The 17,265-nt window shown below is 35.0% G+C and overlaps 1 protein-coding gene across 50 annotated transcripts in view; it reads right to left on the bottom strand.

The window, feature by feature from the left end:
* The window catches only part of MAP2 (microtubule associated protein 2), a 308,386-nt gene that overhangs the window by 28,281 nt on the left and 262,840 nt on the right, over nucleotides 1-17,265 (bottom strand). For 11 of the 50 annotated variants that reach the window (XM_054549726.2, XM_054549727.2, XM_054549730.2 and 8 more), the window contains 7 exons: nucleotides 9,911-13,636; nucleotides 9,496-9,702; nucleotides 9,190-9,324; nucleotides 5,894-5,955; nucleotides 2,194-2,241; nucleotides 1,621-1,791; nucleotides 518-665 (listed from right to left, as the gene is read on the bottom strand). In XM_054549726.2, coding sequence (XP_054405701.1) covers nucleotides 518-665; nucleotides 1,621-1,791; nucleotides 2,194-2,241; nucleotides 5,894-5,955; nucleotides 9,190-9,324; nucleotides 9,496-9,702; nucleotides 9,911-13,636 — 4,497 coding nt within the window. The remainder of the gene's footprint in view (nucleotides 1-517; nucleotides 666-1,620; nucleotides 1,792-2,193; nucleotides 2,242-5,893; nucleotides 5,956-9,189; nucleotides 9,325-9,495; nucleotides 9,703-9,910; nucleotides 13,637-17,265) is intronic. The other 39 variants (XM_024243393.3, XM_063713023.1, XM_063713022.1 and 36 more) reach the window with 17 other exon arrangements.

The following is a 17,265-nucleotide window of genomic DNA, read 5'->3' as shown; positions in this document are numbered from 1 at the left end:
AATGGGCCATCAATCAAGATAATTTGAAACTATTGCATAGACCATGCTATATTTATAGCTCATTTGGAATGCAAATTCTTAACAAGTTGAACAGGATCCTAAGTTTTGATTGTCGACTTTCTAGTTAGATTTTACAACTTGGAAATCTAGTAAGTGTTAAGCTTTTATAGATGTACGTTTTTAAAATCCTTGACTTGGTTTCTACATTGATTACTTCTTTAGAATTTTCTTTTTTGCTCTAAATTTGAAGCAAAAAGGAAAATATATTCTTAGAGAAATAACTTTCTATCAGTCTTAGATAATAGGGTAATATGTTACCATTTCCTCCATCAATTGTTTTTACTCAAACAGCTATTTTGCGGCCATCTACATTCTGGATTTTCTGATCCTTAGGGCAAATATAATCTAGTCTTAATGCATGTTTTATTTTTACAAATTAAAATATAAATATAAGTGCTATTCCACTTAAAGGATTTAAAAAGTGCTCAAAAAGGAAGTCAAATCAAAATAAACCTACTGGTGGTCCGCCGTGCTGAAGAAGAGATAGAACTGTTGAGAGAGAAGGAATTCTCATCTCTGTCTCCTGACACACCTCTCCGAGGAGGAAGAATGGAGGAAGGTCTTGGGAGAGAAGAGCGCTTTTCTGGGCTCTTGGTTACTCCATCCTGATTGGAGAAAACAAAAAGGACATTGGGTTCTTGTAACTCTTTAATTTATACGAAGTGATATTGATTTTGCTATTTTCCTCCTGTGCTTATAAATGAATTTCTTTTAATACAAACTACTGGATTTCACATATTTATAAACATTTCTACTTTATAACTTAGAAAGAGTGCATATTTGCCTAGATGTTTTATAAAAATACATTATTTTGGAGTTCTAATAACTGAGTGTGAAGTTCAAGTTCTAAATGATAATATTGGTAAAATAAATGTACTCAAGCAATCTTCAGCAAATTACTAATTTTATTGAAAAATCTTCATTAGCATGATAATTTATTAATCAGAAAGGACTGAGAGTAGCTCACTGCATGCATAATATTTCCAGCAATGACCATTACCATATCGTGTGTGTGTATGTGACAGGAACTCTTTATAGTTTACATCCTTTTATGATTTGATTCTCACCACAAAACATGACACACATTTTAAAGCTGAAACAAGTTTAATGAGTTTATGTAACTGTTTCAAGACAATTGAGTTGGTAGGTGTCAGAGATAGTATTAAACCCTGATGTATATGATGTTTAGTTTAAATTGTCTATTATACTCTATACAATGTAATTTGTTATTATTGTACTGTACAATATTATTTCTTATATATTATATATAATATATTTTGTTTTGTTAGTTTGCATTTGATATTTTACCAGATAATCAAACCATAAATTAATAATGGGTAGCATATCTAGAAAAAGACATATTTTCTACATTTAAAAAATAGGTATACTGTTTATCAAAATTTTAAATTTGTATTTGTTTTTAAAAGGGCCTATTGTTTATGTGTCAAACACTTCAGAGTAAAGTATTTGCTTTCATGCATTTCCTGAATTAGGTTCTATAACATAACCTTCTCCCAAATTCTATTTCTTTCTGCACCTTTTATTGACCTGCCGCCTTACCTTGTTCCCTGATTTTGAGTATGGCAAACGGTCTGTGGAGCCTGCTGAGGTGGGCTGTATTAATAAACTGTCAGAAAATGTAGCCCTTTTAGTCGTGCTAGGGCAGGCTGAGCTGTATCTTGGGGACTTTGTGCTACCCTGTAAAGCAGGAATCTTTGACAAGGTAGAATTCTAGCCATGAAAGAAAACAAAGAAAAGCACAAAATAAACCAAACTATAAAGTAAAAGGAAGATAAAAAAGAAGTATAAACGTATAAGAAACTCAAAGTCTTTTTAATAAGAACACATGATAAATGGTTATAATCAATGATAGAGATGTGTACTTAGATGAGAAGAGATTTTCACTGAACAGCTCTTTTCAGCCAAAACTTAATAATAGTCATAGAAAAATGTCTAAGAAAACCAAATATCACATGTTCTCATTTATAAGTGGGAGCTAAACACTGGGTACACACAGACATAAAGATGGCAACAATAGACACTGGTGACTCCAAAAGTGAGGTAAGGATTGAAAAACTTCCTACTGGGAACTATGTTCACTATTTGGGTGATGGAATCAATATAAGCCCAAACCTCAGCATCACGTAATATACCCTTGTAACAAGCCTGCACACGGACACCCTGATTAAAAATAAAATAAAAAATCTGTTATAAAAATAAAACACAAAAATAATGCTAAACCATTTTATTTTCTATTAACCAGGTCTAGAACAGGTATCCATGTTTATTATTTATTATTTGCTCTTCTTTACTTCCAAATGTGATTGTTTATGTTTGGTACGCAGTAGAGACCCAGTGGATAATTGCTGAATAAATGATGAGTGGGTGGATAGATAGAAGGACAGAAGAAAGAGTAATATTGCTTAGATATGGAGGAATTAGCTTTTTGAAATCCTGAGACCAAAGCAAGTCTCTGTCTCTCTTTAAAAATAGAATAAGCCTTAATATAGAAGGAATGTTACAAGTGACTAGCAAAACTCTTTTTGCTGGTTTAAAAAATAATGCTGAGTGCTTAAATTTTATTGTTTAAAAAATGATTCTATACATAGTTCTCTAATTTAAGGATAATTTATATAAAATATTCTTTTTGGATTCTATGTATATAGTCTCTAATTAATTCATAATTTTTATAATGATAACACATTTGGAAATATCTTTCAATATCCTATCTGCTGGAATTATTCCTTTAATAAACACAGCCTTTAAGGTGTACATATAATCCATATCTTAATCATGTTTCAAGAACTTTAGAACAAGGTATATTTGAAGCCTAATAATGAAAAAAGTATTTTTAAGATTGAGAAAATTTATTTTCAGGTAATCTACATTGACTTCAACAGAAAATTTTCAGAGTTTATATATAATTAGTTCATTTTATAAGTAAAACACATACTGTGGATTAAGTTATACCACAGAACTAATAACATTTTTATGCAAAGACTAGAGTCTGCATGATGTGTTATGAATTCTAAAAAGGAAAGTCAGGACTGAAAAGATGGCCAATAAAAATCACGACTTAATTTACAGGGGTTGATAGCCCCTGGGGAGACTGTCTGCAAGTATAATTGGGAAGGATGTATGGCTTTTGGAGAAAGCTATGCCGGCGTGCCATATGTCTCATGGGTGACTGTTAAAAATATAGATAAGTATGACAAAGCCAAGGAGATTCTTATCTTCAAATAATTAATTTGATTTAACTGTTACAGAAATGACAGATAAAACTGAGATTTTTATCTCAAGTTTTAACTTCTGTAGCTACAACAGAGACATAAGTATTTACAGACTGTACAAATCACTTCTTGTTTTATAGACCCAGTATCTTGAGTGGGAAGTGTAATTGGGTCAGCACAACTCATTCTTTTTTGATTGATCCTACCCACAAAAGAGTGAATTTCAAAAGTGTGATATAGAAGAGAAAAATAAATTGGATTGCTTGTAGTTAAGAAAGACAACTATTAATGCTAAACAAACAAACAACAGAAAAACCCACGTGAAATGCAGGATTATGTGTGGGTCTGGTTCCTAATAAAGAGCAATTTAAAAAATCATCACAGGCATCCCATAAATATATACACCTAATATGTACCCATAGAAAAAAAAAATTTTAAGTTAAAAAAAGTGAATCTAAAAGAGCATACAACTACCAAAAAAAATCAGAGAACTGTTCTGATGGATATACTGAATATTAGAGCTAAATCAAATAAAAGTTACTCGGGGTTTTAGAAAACTTATAGGACAAGGATATGGGATTAGGAAGAAAAAAAGACTAATAAATGAGAAAAAAAGAAAGAATGAAGGGCTAATTTTGCTTCAGAAAGACAAGACGGGCATTTACAAGGAAAAACGGTTGTTTTGTGTCAGATGATGCCTATGGTTCTGTTCCAAGTGCTGATTCTATTGAGTTACTCAAAGACCAAGGGGCTTAAAAATTTCCTAAAAATGTTCCAAATAATGTCAACCTAAAGGAGGAAAGGTCAGACTTATTTTCTATATCTGCTCCTGAAAACTTCCACCATTCAGTTAATTAAAATAATAACAACTATTACCATTTATTAAATGAATGCTATGTTCTAAACATTATACTGCATACTGTTTTATAACATTATTACATTTAATTTTTATAACTAACTCATGATACAGGAATTTTGCCCTCCCTTTTATTTTTAGAAAATTAAGAAATAGGAAGAAAAGGATCATATAACTAATAGATGTTCAAGATTTTAACATGATTTGTTTCATAGCCCTACGGCTAACCACCATACATCATTAATTCGGAAACAGAAGGTAAAGAGATACAAATCTTGAAATCACAATGTGTTTATAATAAAGCCTAATATTTACCAAAGCAATAAATGAATTCTGTTGCTTGCCATATGTTCAGGAATATATCTGAAACATTTGTATAAAAATCAAGTATCATCTTTTATCAACGTAAAACCCCTCAGGTTCAAGATCAAAGATTTGCCTGTCATAGGAAATGAATCACTACTTTTCATAATAAATAAAAGTGGAAGTCTAAAATCTTACTGGTTTTTTAGAAGGGTAAACTAAGAATTGTGATTTACATATTACATGTATTTGCTCAGTCTCAGAATGTTGTTATAAGCTACTAATTAATATCATTCAAATTATTTGTTATAATTTTAGGATTTCATTAGTAGCCTTTTAATTTTTTTCTTTCAATCATAAAGGAGTGTAAATACTTCATGTTGGCTTTGGTCATTAAAATATAGTTAATAATATAAAAATAAAATTCACAGAAAAAATAGAAAAGATTTATAAACATATGAAGAAGTTAAACACCATTAATACAACCAAAATAAATGTTTAAATAATATATGCCATCTCCATAATTTGGCAAATATACAACAATATAAAATATGTAGTAATAATAATAAATATGAACACTCTCCTTATACAGAATGTATAAGTGGGTAGAACCTTTCCAGAGGGCAATTTGACTATATGCAGCAAAAACTTTAAATATTAACATTTTTCTTGAAACAATAATTTCACTAGTAGAAAATTATCTGAAGGAAACAGCATACAAACTGAACTTAGCCAAAAAGTTATCTACAGTAATATTGTTAAAATACCAACAAAAAATTCTAAAAGTCAAATAATAGGAAATTGATTAAGTATATCATTGCAAAGAAATAAAATGCAGTATTACGTAGTCATTAAAACTTACGAAATGTTCAACGACATGGAAGTACATTTACTGTTTAATTTAAAAATTGATACACAGTGTTCTCATTTTTGTTGTTAAGCCTATAAATGTATAGAAAAAAATAGGATTTTACATCAAAATGATAGCTGTGTTTATCTTTATGATAAGAGGATTATAATCGATTTCTACTTCTTTCTGCTTGTGTACAGTGCTTCATTTGGTCATATTTTTATTTTGTAACAAAAAAATGAAAGTGTATTATAAAATACAGTTACTGTTGATTATATGGTTTAATTTGATTCTATGAAAAGTAACTAAACTGGACTTCCTTATTTTTGCCATATCATTGTGCTGCTTTCTATGTTTTTGTCTTACTAGTAAGGAAGCAGTCCAGCTGTGTCCTCACCAATTACCATCATATGCCATCCCAGAAGACGTTCATCCTTCCATGCCTGGATGCCACGGAGAATCTTCTGGGTGAGCGAACTATTTAAAATGACTTTTAAGAGTAAATATCTAAACAATATCAAAAGTTATTCCGATGTTACAGCTAATACCAAAGGAACTTCAAATGAAGAACAAGGAAAAACTTATTTTACTCACAGAGACTTTGTCCTTTGCCTGTTTAAATACACTGGGAGCCAGAGCTGATTCCCCACCTGCTGCTGTTGAAAATAAAAGACAAACAACCCCAAACTTAGTGGCTAAAAACTCATAAATGCAGTTTTAAATACCTGTAGGATATTCTGTTGTGTCAACAGACTAATGCAAAGCAAAAGTTTGCTTATTATGAGACTCGAATTCAATAACTCAAGTAACCTGAATAACATAGCATGTGGCTCCAACAAATAGTGTGTGCTAATTAATATAACCCATTGTCTACCAAAGTGCAGGTAAGCACACCACATAATTTTTCTACTGATTACCAATGTATCTTTGAGTCACTAGTACGTAAGGATAGATCCTTTAGAACAGAAGTTACAGAATAGCAATGTGAATGTTGCAAAATTTAAGAAAAAGAACATTGATTGGTTTCTGGGGTTCACATGATATATAGAAGAGGGTTCATAGAGATTTCCAAACCCTCTTCTTGTTCTGGAAGCCACTGGCATACCCATTGATATTTCGGCATTTTACATTTCAAACTGTCATGATCAGCCAACCCCTTTCCCTTTGTATCCCTTCATTTCACAATATGAACGACATACTTGTTTGATGTGAAAATGCCACATGAGAAGGGAAGAAAAATAGCTTGTCAAGAACAGAAAACACGAGAGAAAATTTAAGTTCGGTAAATACAGAACATGTTCTACACATGCACTTCCTGTATGAAATTATTACCACATCTGTTACTGTTGTTTCTCTTGCTGCTGTTTTATGCTTCTGGTTTCAGTTTTAAACTCCATTATCTCTAGCACATTTTGGTTGATGACTTACCTGAGGTGGCTTAGCTCTCATGATTTAAAACAATCCTTTGTGGTTTGGAAAACCATCTATGTTTGAAAATTGGGCTTAGAAGATAAAATAATCAAGCTTGTGTGTTTATTCCTCCTTATTTTTCATTCATAAAATAGAAACCCTCAGAAAAAAATATGTATCCTTATAAACCCTCTGAATAAGTTCCAAAAAGATATTTTTATGACAGGTACAGTTCTGACACAAACATAATAACTGTCTACAATATGCTTTATGCCATGTAGGACTAGCTAGTGAGATTTTTCAGATTCTAGGACTCATTGTTTTTAAGGAAGCAGTAAAAACGATGCCTTACTACTATCTCTGTATTATAACTCAAATTCTTGTGACATGTATAGCTTGCTTCAAACCAATGACACCTGCATCTGATACATGCTTTCTCCTAAAGTATCTTAACATTAGACCAGAATAAAGGAAAATCTTAATTAGTTCAAAGATTTTAAATTTCTTTCAAAGAATGAATAAAAACACGATTTACTTTAAATGTGGTAAATTGAATACCAATGACATGTAAACACTTTACTAAACCATTTTACATTTTCTCTAAAATTCCACAATCCTGATGACACCTTTCATCCTTCTAGGTAGGTTATAGAGTTTTTATGCTAAATCAAGAGATTCTGCTTGCCCAAGCAATTTTGCTACTAAGTTTAATGAAGCTATTAATTTGCTATTAAGTTTAATGAAGTTCTAAGTTTAATGAAGCTAAAAACCTGAGAAAATAAACTGAGGTATGTCACGTTAATTCCTAACTCCTAGCTTCAGAAATATTCTTCGTCCTGAAGCTTTATCAAGGTGTGCGTATATACAAGCCTTCTATTTTCAAATCCTGCCTTAGATTCTTGTTTTTGAAGGAAAGCACATGATATGATTTCTAGATGAAGAACACAAATACAAAATACTTGGAATTTTCAATGGCTAAAATAAAACCATCAATTACCTTGATTTTCTCTTTCTCACAAAGGCTAATGTTCCTCTTAACCTTTAAAACCATCGGAAGATTTAGATAGAGGCATTGATGATGTACAATGGAAAGAAAAACATTCTTTTCTGATTTAGCAATCTGTCATTTTGTAGACTACAAGCATGCCACTTAATAAATGCTAAAATAAAATATAGTGTAAGGTAAGATTATCCTAGTATAATTAAACATATAAAATAAATACTTTGCCCTGAAATTTAGAAAAAAGTTGTCATTACAGATATTTGTAGGGGTTTTTATGATGGTTTCCAACATGTTTCATTCCTTTCTTTTACCAGTTTTATAAACTTAGGAAAAAATATGTATTTGAAGAAGAGTAATAAGTAGATAGCAGACTGGGTGCAGTGGCTCATGCCTGTAATCTCAGCACTTTGGGAGGCCGAGGCAGGTGGATCACAAGGTCAGGAGTTCAAAACCAGCCTGGCCAAGATGGTGAAATCCCGTCTCTACTAAAAATACAAAACAAACAAACAAAAAAAAATTAGCTGGGTGCACACCTGTAATCCCAGCTACTCGGGAGGCTGAGGCAAAAGAACTGCTTGAACCCAGGAGGTGGAAGTTTCAGTGAGCCAAGGTCGTGCCACTGCACTTCAGCCTGGGTGACAGAGCGAGACTCCATCTCAGAAAAAAAAAAAAAAAAAAAGTAGGTAGCAAAGTAAAAATAAACCGAAGTTTATTTCTAACTTAAGTTCCTCCTAAAAGGAAGAGTTTCAGCTTAAAATTTTTGAATACTAAAGTATATAGAAAAGTCGAGCAGTTTGGATCCAACATATTTAATAAATCCCCATGACAAAATGTCAGCTAAGAGATGTAGTTCAGTAGAGTGAAAATCTTGATAATTTTGGATATGAGGAATAAAATCTGATATAATTACCACAAAATTTTGTTTTCTATCTTCTTTTTTTCAGCAAAAGCAAAGTAATAGTAATTTTGCAAACCACAATTTCACTTCCTGGCTTGCTTTTTGTTTTCAGTATCTAAATCACTACACATTCTTGGTGGTTTTCAATAAATTCATCAACATCAGTAACAGATTTGGCAGTAACAATGTAGAAAATAGGACAAATATTTATGGTTTTAAGCATGAGAGAGATAAATAAGCAAAATAATGAGAATGCATACCACAGTTAAATTCATCGCCATTGTCTAACCAAACACACAGAATGAAAATAGGAATCCCCAGAACGTGACACTAGAGCACAATGCCAAGATACAATCACGCACTGTTATGTCTGAGCATGACAAAGAAACAGATGGTCATGACCTTTTCTGTAAGGAGGGGGGAAAAAAATAATGATACAAGACACTTAATAGCAAAATTGTTCATGACTGCTGAGATTCTTGGAAGAAAAACAAAATGAAGAAGCTGCTACAGTGATGAGATTTAAAAAAAAAATACATGTCTATGTTTGCCAGTCACATTGCAGAATTGAACAGTCACCTGTGGTTTTCCGCTTAACACAGGAGAGATGAGTTGGTCTAGTATATTTGATAGCAGGTTTTAAAATGAATTTCCTGGAGGGAGAGTGGGCCTGAACTTCTGTTTTTTTAGCAAGTTCAGCCTTCTTATAAACTGCTATGAATAAGAAAACACAAAAAGCATACCATCAGGAAAAAATAAATACTTGGAGCAAAACCAAACGAAATTTTATAAATAATTAGTTACCACTGTTAGGCAGTTCTTCTGCAAAAAAGTAATAATGAATTACTTTAAAAACATTTTTAAAGAAGTGATTGTTAAATGAACCTTTTTTCCTTCTCACTTCATCTCTGGAGACTGTGCTAGGTTCCTTTTTAGCTACTTTTCTTTCAGGAGTGGAAATTCTGCCTCTCCCGGTTTTAAAAGGCTTTTCTTTTCTATGTTTCTCAAGAGATGATCTCCGAGCTTCCTTTTCAGCTTTCTCCTCTTTAGGAATAGTTTCTAACTGTTCTGTCATGATGCTCCTATCATCATCTGTGGATCAAAGCAAATCATGACAACAACAACAACAACAGTGAAAACATTAGTAACAAGTGTACAAAATTCTTTGTATATTTAACAAAATGCAAAATAAAGAGATAAAGAGGTATTTTAAAATGTTTAAGTGAAAAAAAATTCCCATAAGGTTATTGTGTTTGAGTTGCGAGTAGAAAATTAAAATAATAATAATAATAATGCACACCTTGAGTGTCCACCCAGAGGCTGTCAGCGTCCATGATGGAGTCGTCAATGGTGGTCTCATCTTTGTAATCGTCATAGGTTTCTGTCTTATATTCAGAAAGTGCAACCTCTTCTCTCTCAGGGGAAGCTGGAGCCTCTGGGGAACCATCTTTGGGTTCTGCCTGGGCTTCAGCTGCCTCTTCTACTTCAAGCTCTTCTTCATCATGAGGAGATGGTCTCCTTTCCACCTCAGGCTGCTCTAGGGCTGCAAAACGCACACTGTGGGACCCCGACTCCCCTTCATCAGTTGTGGTTTGCACTACAGTGATGAAATCATCCTCAATGGTCACAACAGACTCAATCACTCCTCTGTGTTCACCTGGGCAGGTCTCCACAAATTCCTCCCTGGCACCTGAGACACCCAGGTCAGTTATCTGAAGGGTGTCTGAGCGGAAGAGCAGTTTATCATATTCTCCCTGGGCTTCTATCTCTTCTTCCTCACTCTGAATCTCTGCTGGTTCAGATACAATGGCTTCACGCAATGGCTCTGCAACATCAGAAGGCGTGATGGATATATCTGGGGTCTCTTTGCTTTCTTCTTTTGGCCCCTGAATAAATTCCATCTGGACATCAGCTCTCTCATCTGTGGCTAAATCAGCCTCTGAAACGACAGGTGGGCAAGGTATTTCCACTGACAATTTGATGGCAATCTCATCTTGAATTAGAGATGATTCTGGAGATGTTTCCTTCTTGCCCTCATCAGCTTTCAAGGACTCCATGGTGAGACTTTCATGCTCACCACTAGATTCATAGGACTCCTCCTTGTCTACAGCCTCCTGGTGCACCAAGTCAGGCTTGGCCACCTTCTCTTTGACTTCTGTCTCACTAACTTTGGTGCCTTCTTTCATGTGACCAGACTCAACACCCATAAATGCATCTGCCTCCTGCAATGCTTTGGATGAGGGAGTCATGTCTTGTGTAACCTCAAGTTTTAGCTCTGTTGCCCTTCTATCATCTATGTTTAGCCCTGAAGCCATCTGTCCAAAGTCACTAATTTTAATATCTAGTTGACCCTGGACAGCAAAATCCAGACCTTGTTCCACCTTTTTGGATGGTTCTACCTCAGTTATGTCTGGCACTGAACTAAGACCCTTCTCCGCTTTCTCAGAGGATGCATCTGTTGGTATTGACAAATCTTTGGCCAAAGCTTGCTCATAGGTTACTCCTAATCCGAATGTTTCTACTTCATCACCAGCCTCTTCAGTTTTCTTGGCATGTTCTTTTGAATCAGCATGTTCTTCACTCTTTTCTAGTACAGTATCCAACCTATCATTAGCTTTCTTCTCTTGGTCAAACTCCTTACTCAGTCCTGATTTGTCACCAGAGATATGCGTGGATGCTTCTTTGTCAACACTGAACTCATCTTTGACTCTTCCGGCTGCTGCCAGTTTCACTTCAATCAATGAAAGGTCTGTGGCCAAATCTCTTCGAACTTTATCATCAGTGCCTTCGTAAAAGGAACCACTCTCCCCTGATAAATTCTCACTGTCTTGAACAGGTGATGGCAATGGGACTGTGTATTTATTAAACACACAGTAGCCCAGGTCTTCGAGCTGACTGTCCGTTTTTACAATGACATGGTTTTCATCAGTTACCGGGGGCAAGCCAGTACGACTATCCTCAACCACAGTCTCTGATGGGACAGATTTCCTCCTGGCAACCTCAGCATCTGCACTCACAGAAGCCAATCTTGACCTTGTGCCTGCCAGATCTAGCATTTCAGGCAGGTCAGGTGCCATGACAGTACCATTTTTGTAAAAATCTTTGGCTAGGAAAGGAGACTCACATGATGTCTCCACTTGAGTACTTTCTTCTCCAGTAGCTTTTACTTTCTCTATCTGTTCTTCCTCTTTGCTTTCTACAGGGAAGCAAGGGGCTTTTTCCAGTGCAGGTGTGGTGGCTGGAAGGTAATCATCCCCTTCATCCATACTTCCACTAGTGTTGGTTAGAATATCGGAAGCCAGAGGAGAAAGATCATGTCCCCGGCCAAAGTTAAATCCAAGGGCTATGGAATCTAGGCAAGACATCGGCAAATTGATTGACATGCTTCTTTGTTCTATTGCAGACCTACCACCAAGTCCTAAACTCCTGCTAAGGGTCAAATCATCCTTATTCTTACTGTGGAGGTCCCTTTTCTCTCCATACACTTTTGGATCAATAGTGAACATTCTTTCTTGAGGAGAACTGGGTTCTTCAGGTAAATCTGATGGATAACTCTGTGCAAGAGTGCTGTACCCTGCTTCTTGTGCTGGAGGACTGGGCTGGGATTCTTTTCCTGTTTGAAACTCCTTGTCACCATTTTTATGCATGGGAGACATGGTATCAATAGACTCATGGACACTTTCTCTAGTGTCACTCAGTTCATAGTAATCACTGCCTGGCTCAATGCTTTTTGTTGCTTCTTCTTTCAAGGCAGATGTTTCAAAGTACTTGGACATTCCTGATTTATCTTCATAAAATGGTATATCAAGCTCAGCTGATGTTGCAGCTCCAACTCCTTCAATCTTATCTTTGTCATCAACTCTCATTTCAAAAAGTTCCTGAATTGAGCTCTTTTCAATTAATGCAGATGGTTCGGTCATGGCTTTCTCCAGAGTTTTAGAGGTCATGGCTGAATCTGTAACTGCTTGCTCCAAACTTACAGGGAACGAGTCCTGTTTCAACATATCTGTGGTAGGCTCTTGGTCTTTCTGTTCTGAGAAAGTGTGCTCTGTGGAGGTCTGAATTATGCCTGTTTCTTCATCTGCAGGTTTTGGGGGTTTACTCTCTTTTGGCACAGCTTCTTTGTCAGAAATGGTGGTTTTTTCTTCAAGCTTCAACTCAGGTTCCTTTTCAGTAAGTATAGGTTCCTGTCCACTGGGGGTGAAAGTATCTTTTTGCTGCACAGTCTCTTGATTTATGGCCTCCTTTTCTTCCTCTAAAACTTTCCCCATAACATGTTCTTCTACAACTGGAATGTGAGCATCTTTGGGTAAGGTCATTGCCTCTGAGAGTGGTGCTTCTGCCATTTTGTCAGGTTTATCTTCATGGGGCTCTTCAATTTTAAAACTATCTTTGGCAGTAGCTGGGCCACTGGTTTGTTGCAGAGATTTTTTGTCATCTGGCTGTAAAAAGGCAGGGGCGAAGGGCGATGTTTCTGTAACTATTTCATTCTTCATGACATCCAAAGGAAGAGTGAAGCTTCCACCTTGAAAGGGACTTGGCATGGGAGAATCAAATTGTTTCCCTTCCCATTTTGGGATATCATCAAATACGTCTTTTTCCCTCATGGGAGTCAGAGGGCCAGGAGATATTGGGGCAACTAAACCCCACTCATCCTTTTTTGCTTCCGTTGGCATTTCGATGAACCAGTCCTTTTGTTCTTTTGGAGTTGGAGGCTCTTTAGGAAGGTCAATGCCAGGTACTACAAGGCTTGGTTCTGTCTTCTGTTTCATGTCTTCCAGGCTGGCAATAAGAGTGTGCCCAAACAAAGCTGGGGGTGCTTTTTCTTCTTCTGTGCCTTGCATGTCCTTTTTATCAGGGTAAGTTGTAGTTGTCTCTGGCTGAGAAACTAAGGCAGCATGTTTAAGGTCTTCACCAGGCTTACTTTGCTTCTCTGACTCCTTTTCCTTCTGGTCTGAAGGCTCAGCTGCAGAGGGAGTCGATTCCTGTTGATCATGGAACTCCATCTTCGAGGCTGTAAGTAAATCTGAAGTAATCGGGTTGATTTTTAAACAAATAATAGGCAAGTGCGTTCAGGAAATAAGCTTAAAATTATATTTTGAAGTGATAAATGAATGGTAGAATAAAAACAAAAATTATGGAACATGCAAGCATGCTACCCATGTAAAAGTCAATATGAAAAGGTCAGGACTGAGATACATGTGTACTGTTACTAAAATGAACTCTGGTTGTAAATTAATGTGCAAAGGAATTGTAAGAACAGTATATTTCTGGATATTCTTTTCTCTTTTTTTCTTTGTTTTTTTTTTTTTTTTTTGGTCTCTCCTAAACATTATGTGATGTGTATTATAGAAGAAACAAATTCATGTGCCTTCTGTACATAAAAGTTATAAGCTAATGAATATTGAGTAAGCAGCTAATGTTAGGGTACACAAGAATATATAGTAAGGACCAAATATAGATAAAGAATTGATTTCTACTTAACATTTTCATTGGTTTTATCATTTAAAAATGAACTGGTAGGCTGTGGGCAGAGGGCCAAGCAATGCACAATGATACAATGTTAATAGTTGCAGGTTAACTTGATCAACAAATGTCAGGGCCAATTCTTTAGGCATCCACAGGTTACTGGCATAAATTTTTAGAATTCATCTGAGGATAAATTTCAGAAATATAAGTAAATATTTGCTATTAATTTTATATGATATGACTTAAGAATTTACAAGCCAGTTTCTATCACATATTTAAAAATTTAAACTCCTAATCATTACTTAGTCTGTACGGTAGATGTAAGAAAATCTGAATTACACTGTTGATACTGGGAAATCATGTGAGTAACAAACTTTTCAAAAGAGTCAACTATTGAAATAACTTTATTACCATGGCCATGACCTCAATCCCTGGAGCATGACCAACTGGTGAAGCATTGGCCAGTACTGGCTTTAGAGGTGCTTCACAGAAATTAGATAACACATTTTTACTTTTATTTATTCAACAATCCAAAAGGCTTTATTGTCCCACTTGTGTTTTAAGGTCAAAAGTATCTCACTGTGGTCTAAACTACATTTAGAGCTAAATGTAGTTATCTGGAAAAGATTTGGGGAAAAATAATAAAATTCAACCATCTCTAAAAGAGCAAGTGTATGGATCATCATTACCTTATATACTTATGTGTCCTGTTGTAACAATAGAAAAAAATACTTTATGAACTTCTAATAAAGGTTAGATGAATGAAAACTCAAGAGATATGGGGATGATCAGAAGGGCTGGCTGCCATGGGGAGAAAATGATATGAGAAGCATCAGCAGGAGCTCAAGAAAATCAAACCAGTATTCATTGAAGCATAAAAAATATAGCACATTTCGGTTGCAAACAAAAACGATTCCACCATTTAAGCCTCTATGTGCCAAAATCCAACTGTACGATTTGAAATAAAAGCATATGAATTGCTGTCCCCAAAATAAAAACAAAAATATACATGTATTAGCAATGTGACTGGCAAACATTTGAGATGAGGGGGGGCGGGTAAAAAAATAAAATAAAATAAGAAGCTCACATAGCATCATCAGCCTGGCTGCAAAGCGTATTGTATCATGGCAAAGGAAAACCAGGAATCAGCTGCAGCACTGGAAAACCAGCTGCCACACGGCACTTGCGCAAGCCACACTCTCCGCACATTAAGCCTACAACAGTGGACTTGTTATCATAAGACCCAGCGATGAAAATAGCGAAACAGCGAAACAGCGTTGGAAAGGCATCAGGTTGGTAAGCCACTGGAGAGATCATTTGCAACAAAACACATGCAAATCCTGAGAAAGACACACCTTCCCCAGCAGAGGAAGGGGTTTTTACTTCTGGAGACACCTCCTTGACCTCTTTTACACTTTTCTCATGTGGGGCCCCTGCCGGGGCACTCTCTTTGGGAACTATTTGGGCCTCCGCACTAGACTCCATTTGGCCCTTACTGAGGCCCTTGGGTTGGTCTGAGGACTTAGCAGCCCCACACTCTTTCTCAGGAAGAGCAGCAGGTTTCTCTTCCTCAGCCATCCGACTCTCTAGCGTTTCTTCTTCTTAGGGATGAAAAAGATGTTGACATCATGACCACAGAACAATACATGAAACGACAGAAATATTACTAAAGGAACACTTTCAGCTCCATTAGAATGACCTCATGAAGACCTCAGCTGTTTTTTTATTTTACCATTGGGATGAACAAATTAATATTCTAATGCAACATACATTATGTACTGGTTGGAAAACTATGATGTATAATCTGCTAATAGTGATGACTTTTAAAGTCTCATTAAAAGGCAATTTATTTTAAAGTTTGAGAGCTGAAAGCATTGTATTGATTGATTACCCTTATTGGAAACGGCAGTAAGTTGCACGCATGTGGAAAGCTTGCTGGAAATAAGAGATGGTGCTGCCGGATAACAGATGGTTGTGAAAAGATGGATGTACTGATGTACTGAAAAAAAAAAGCCTTTAAATTTGTTAGACATGTGCTGTTTTCGCCAATGCAGGAAGCCCCTACATAAGAATTCCCGGCTGCTTTATTTAAAATGTGCAAATTTTGCTAAAGAAATCTTTGGGAATAAAAAAAGCCTTGCCTCAAAAGAATATCCAACCAACTACCTTAACAGCTTTATCACAAAGTCCACCAAATTTACTTAAAATATAATTTATTTAGCATTTCCAAGGTAAGGGATTACCTAAGTCAAGTTATGTTAGCTTCAATGCATTGTATGATGTTGGAGAAAATGAACATTTTCAAAAAGTAAGTAAAATAAAATATGTTAAAAACAACGTCAAGGTTAAATTTAAATCTGTTTACAAAAGTCTACCTCTGGGACACAGCTATTATCATATTGCTTAACTCCCTGAAATATCAGTAATGTAGTTCATGTATAATTCCCTTTGACACTAAAGAAAAAATATGCACATTAGTAATAAAGTCTTATTTCTGTAATTCAAAACAAAATCACCAAAGAAAGACAATTGAGTGGCAATCAACAGCCAAAATAACCACCCCCCAAACCATGTATATCATATAAAAAAGTTAACATTTAAGATGTAAAGTTAAACTTTTCAAGTTCATGAGTTATTGCACTAATTTGTTTCTCATTTACACTTGAAATGTCAGTAAAAATAAGTAAATCCCATTTGGTCACTTAAGGAATTAGAGAGAAATATATGAGCTGTTTTATAGTTTTGTAAACGGAAGATTCTTACAAAATTCTTATGAAATAATTGTGCATTGTTTAAACGGCCCTGAGGGAAAGACTACAGATAAAAAGAAAAGGAATTTTCTTTTATTTTGTTTTTTAGAAATATTAATATCTTCAGAGAGAAACAGAGAGAGAGAGAAAAAAAATCTACGTTATCTATCTCTTCACATTTAGCACTCATTTTTAGTTTTGTAATTTAATTATGGCATTTTAAGTAGCATTTTAAAAATTTAAATTCTAACTTGTTAAGAAAATTTTTATAATGCCATAGATTTTGATTACAGTTAAAAGAATTTTAATATAACTGCATTATAATGTTACCTTTTTGGATAAAGTCTAATCAAGTTAATTTACATGTTTTCAAATCCATGTAGCTTTTTAGCTTTTCATTTTCTCATTTAGTATAAATCATATTTATTTCCACAAC

The sequence above is a fragment of the Pongo abelii genome, chromosome 11 (assembly GCF_028885655.2).
Source record: "Pongo abelii isolate AG06213 chromosome 11, NHGRI_mPonAbe1-v2.0_pri, whole genome shotgun sequence".
Classification (NCBI taxonomy): domain Eukaryota; kingdom Metazoa; phylum Chordata; class Mammalia; order Primates; family Hominidae; genus Pongo; species Pongo abelii.
Note: the sequence above shows the minus strand (reverse complement) of the source record. Positions and strands in the feature narration are given on the sequence as shown.